A 4,834-nucleotide genomic window follows, 5' to 3' on the forward strand; every position below is an offset into this window, starting at 1 on the left:
CGACGACCCCGTGCACGGGGTGATAAAACGGTTCGACATGCGTCATGCGAGACCCTGGATAAGGTGATCCGCATGTGCATGCAGGTCAGCATGTGAACGTCCCTGTCCATTACCACCTCGGGATCTATCTGTGAACTTTTGTCTTTTGGTGAGAAATCTATCGTACGCCGGGATGCGTCGAGGCTGCGGCATGCTGCGTTGGCTTGCTCGTGGTTGGTTCGGTTCACGGCGATTGATCTGCACATGCATGCAAAGTTGCAAGCCAAATCGCCGCCGGATGAGGCAGGTCGCCCCACCTCTCGGTGCTCGGTCCCCCGCATGGGGAGTTCCGTTTCCAGGCGGCATGTGTTGCTCCAATAGGACAATGAGAGAATTCCATTCGACTGTCTAATTTATAACCTTGAATTTTAAGACTGTCTACTTTACAACTCCGAAATCTGAAAACTTTTCAACCCCAACTCCTCTCAAACCAGTTTTCTGGTCAGGTTTGACCAGTTTTAACTTGTTGACCGCCTAGTCAGTGCCTAGTTAGTGACCTGCGTACGCCACCAACCCCACCCCGGCCTACCGTCATCATGTCCGATGCCGGCAACCGCAGACCGGCGACCGATGGCGCCGACGGCGACCGATGGCGCCGACATATGCCGCCCCTACCCACCATTGAGTCCCGATCCTCCTCCACCTCACCCCTTCTCCCCCAACCCGCCACCACCTGACCCAATGCACTCAAGCAGTGGTCGACCTAGAATCTCCGTCTTGGGGGATGCCAATGTTCAAAATTTGTAAATTTTACACTACAGGTGATATAATTTGGCCTAAACATTATCATGATCTCAACAATTTTCTTAAAATTGTCTTAACTCATTAGGTATTTAGTGTCAAGTACGTAGTATGGCACCCCTACTAGATCCGCCGCTGGGCCCGAGGGGCCATACCCCTGAGCAACCGGAGCCTAGAGGGCGAGAGCCGACACAACGGCGGCCACTACACCCTCCTCCCCTGCTCGACAACCTCCTATGCTGATGTTGTAGTTCTTGATCGGACGACAACTACAATAAAAGGGGAGGTGTAGGGAACGACAAAGGCTATCTCGCGACGGCGATGGGGAGCTTCCTTTGGCTAGTTGACAGCGTTGCAGGAGGTGGCGGCTGGATGCTTGGGGTGGTGGGCATCGACCGTGTGGCGGCGGGTTGGGGTGGGAGTGGTGGCGTACAAGGTGGGCGGCAACGGCGGTTGAGTCTAAAATGACTCGGGATGAGAAAGCGAGAGACGTTTTCGAAGTCCGGGGTTGTAGAACAGACGATTTTAAATTTCAGAGATTTAAAAATAAACAGTCAGCATAGTTTGAAGTTGTAATGTAGACTAGTCTCTAGGAAAATCTCGACTCACCAACACAGAAGTGGCAGGAAGCTTTACATGCATCTTCTACGAAAACTTCGGCAGATCACCCCTCAAAACCTGGCCCGCCCAATGCAATCTTTCTCCGAGAAGCATGTTTAAATCACTTTAATATCTCGTACAAGGCAAGACACGGAGTACTTACGCCTGTGTAATCTCCACACGAAATATCGATGTGCCTTGGCAGTGGCGGGAGGTCAAACGAGGGGGGCGATCATTTGCAGCTTGAGGATTACAAAAGTGGAGTTCCTTTCTTTGGAGGAGGAAATGAAATCCCAACAAGTCCAACACGTAAACCTAGCAAAAATGCATAACAGCTGCGCGTCGTCAGAGTTTTCTTTTCTTGCTCACCTTCCCCGTTTCTTCTCCGGTCATCAACCACCGCCACCGCCCGCGTCCAACGCGGCCACGCCTCTATAAATGGATTACGGCACGGCCAAATCTCTCCTACCTCCATCGTCGTCCAGCTCTCGACCGCTCAGATATTTGAGGGGACGAGGCGGCGGACGTAGGTAGGACGGTGAACGGCTACGGACAAGATAGAGAGACGGTGAGGGGTGAGGGAGCCGTTGCCGACATACGTCCAAGAGCAGACAGCCTTCAAGATCTGTCCCATCCGGCCCCACTTGCAGTGTCCGTTGGGCAGATACGGCCCCCTCTCCTGCTTGCTTGGGCTGCGCCGTCTATATAAGTCAGCCGGCCGTCCTCACCTGGTCACCCTCTCCCGGCCATTGCATTACACGAAAGCAGAGCATACCTGAGCAGAGCTGCCCCAGAGCTTGGAGCTGAGGCCTTGTGGACTAGTCAAGAGTGAGAGAACGAAAATGGCGAGGAGCCCAGCTCAGGTCGCTCTCCGGCTGATCACCCTGCTCCTTTTGCTTCCAGGTAAACTGATGTTTGCGCTTCTGATGATCTGATTTGTTGCAATGTGCACTCTCTGTTTCTGTTTGGTGTGCGCGTGGCTGATCGGCTCGAGTTCTTGGGTGCTTTGCAGCGGCGTGGTCGGCGACGTTCACGATGACCAACAACTGCGGCTACACGGTGTGGCCGGGGCTGCTGTCGGGCGCCGGCACGGCGCCGCTGTCCACGACGGGGTTCGCGCTGGCGCAGGGCGCGTCGGCCACGGTGACCGCGCCGGCGAGCTGGTCCGGGCGCATGTGGGCGCGCACGCTCTGCGCCGAGGATGCCGCCGGCAAGTTCACCTGCGCCACGGGCGACTGCGGCTCGGGTGCGCTCCAGTGCAACGGCGGCGGCGCCGCGCCGCCGGCCTCGCTGGTGGAGTTCACGCTCGACGGCTCCGGCGGCATGGACTTCTTCGACGTCAGCCTCGTCGACGGCTACAACCTCCCGATGCTGGTCGTGCCGCAGGGCGCCGCCGCCGCCGGCTCCACGGGCGGGCCCAAGTGCATGGCCACCGGCTGCCTCGTCGACCTGAACGCCGCGTGCCCGGCAGCGCTGAAGGTCGCGTCGGCGGGCGCCGCCAGCAGCGCGGCGGTCGGCGGGAGCGCCATGGCGTGCCGCAGCGCGTGCGAGGCGTTCGGGTCCCCGGAGTACTGCTGCAGCGGCGCGTACGGGAGCCCCAGCACGTGCCGGCCGTCGGCCTACTCGCAGTACTTCAAGAGCGCGTGCCCGCGCGCCTACAGCTACGCGTACGACGACTCCACCTCCACCTTCACCTGCGCCGCCGGCACCAACTACGCCATCACCTTCTGCCCGAGCACCACCAGGTAACCTCTTTTCCCGGACCCTTCGTGTTCCAGCACGTTCAGCAAACCAATCAAGCAAGCAATCCTAGCCCCGTTGTGTTTGATCGTGGGCCGTAGATTCGCTAAATGGCGCGAAAATGCACGGTCGAAATGCCTTTTTGGCAAACAAAAAAAATGGGTTTATGGTGGTAGGGACCTGCACACGTTGAAGTCTTTCTTTAGGACGTGGCGATTCATAAGGTTTACCTTACTATAGATATTCAAATTTGTGCAGTAGGAGTAGTTTACAACAGTTTGGCTGGGATTTTGATAGGACATGTTGAATATGGCTAATAATCCACCGCACACAATAAAATTAATATGCTTGTCAATGTAAATGGCGGTCAGTCGGCAAAGAACATCAAATCATGTGCTCATACGGTCCAGCTCGCGCTGTGCTCATACGTACTGTTGCAACACAGCCCTGCCATGGCGACTGAATATAATATGTGGCGTCTGGAATTTGTTTACCTCCAAAGAATCAGACCAATTCTGACAGGACTGTACAGTATTCAACGGCCGAAATGCACGCAGCAGTGTGCAACGGCTAGGAATCCATGGCATGGTGGGGTCCCTGCTCGCACGCGCGCACAGGATAGATGAACTGACGCAGCCCGATGTGAACCGGCTTCTAGCCGTTTCGCGCGTGCGGTCCCGTAGGCCTAGTAGGCCGTCGATGGCTCGCATTCATTTTCGCTGTCCTCTTCCCAACTGCATGCCACGTTCGTGTGCTCAGAGTCAGAGAGACACGTCGTGTAGGCATCTACGCCCCTGTCCAAAAATATCTGCGTCCTACAAAAATATCTGCGACGCCATAAGTATCTTGCGTGCACGCTGCTCCGATCTTGTACCATGTACCGTGTGCTGTGCTGACCCGTACTATGCTTGTGTGTTTTGCTCCGCAGTGGGAAGTACGCCGACGAGAACCCGCAGGCTGCCGGCGTGCCGCCCGCGAACGGCACGATGGTGTACCGCGGCGGCGAGCAGTTCTCCACGGGCGCTGGGGCCTCCGTTGCCGCACATGCGTCGCAGCTCCTCCTCGCGGTGGCCGTCGCCGCCGCTGTGCTGCTACTGTGAGCGCTGGCCATGCGTGCAATGGCGGCGACAGCAGCATACGTACTGCCGCCTCACGAGGTGTCCTTGTCCGGCGGGCCTCTTTTGGCGTGACGGAGGCAGAGATAATACTCGAGCGGAGGGCAGGAGAAGGGCGGGCGGGCAAGATCAAAGGCTGACAGTGCCGCTACTGATCACTGATAAAACAGGATATCTTCACAATACTGAACGCAGCCTTCTAGATAGCTTACAGTAGTGTCGTAGGCTTAGGTTAATGTTTACTTTCTACGCTTCTTTGATTTGTTGAGCGGAAATGATGACGTGTTCATTGTTTGTCGTGATAATGGTATGAATCATCTCTATTTTAGCGTGCAAGTTTCCACACCGAGCAGGGAAATCAGTAGGCAGTAGCACCATGGTCTGAAAAGAACCAAAACGGACGTCTACGGAGTAGCTTATCGTTTGCCTAGGTTGGGCTTACTTCCAAGTAGGAGTACTCATATTTATGCTGCTCATCGTGGCGTATGGATCGACGACGACTTCGCCTCCTTTTGTTTGTGGGATGTCGCCCTGACCATTGTCCAAAGGTCAGATGTCCATAAAGAAATGAGCAAAACTGCTAGGTGAAATCTCTAGGG

At 55.8% G+C, this 4,834-nt stretch overlaps 1 protein-coding gene across 1 annotated transcript; it reads left to right on the forward strand.

Annotated features, from left to right (window-relative positions):
- Positions 1-1,733: 1,733 nt before the first annotated feature.
- Positions 1,734-4,578, forward strand: LOC119285095 (thaumatin-like protein 1b). Its single transcript, XM_037564314.1, has 3 exons — positions 1,734-2,283; positions 2,393-3,125; positions 4,049-4,578. The coding sequence occupies exons 1-3, from the start codon at positions 2,223-2,225 to the stop codon at positions 4,218-4,220; spliced, it is 966 nt and encodes a 321-aa protein (XP_037420211.1). The 5' UTR covers positions 1,734-2,222; the 3' UTR covers positions 4,221-4,578.
- The last annotated feature ends 256 nt before the right edge of the window (positions 4,579-4,834 follow it).

Source organism: Triticum dicoccoides, chromosome 4A, assembly GCF_002162155.2.
Source record: "Triticum dicoccoides isolate Atlit2015 ecotype Zavitan chromosome 4A, WEW_v2.0, whole genome shotgun sequence".
NCBI lineage: Eukaryota > Viridiplantae > Streptophyta > Magnoliopsida > Poales > Poaceae > Triticum > Triticum dicoccoides.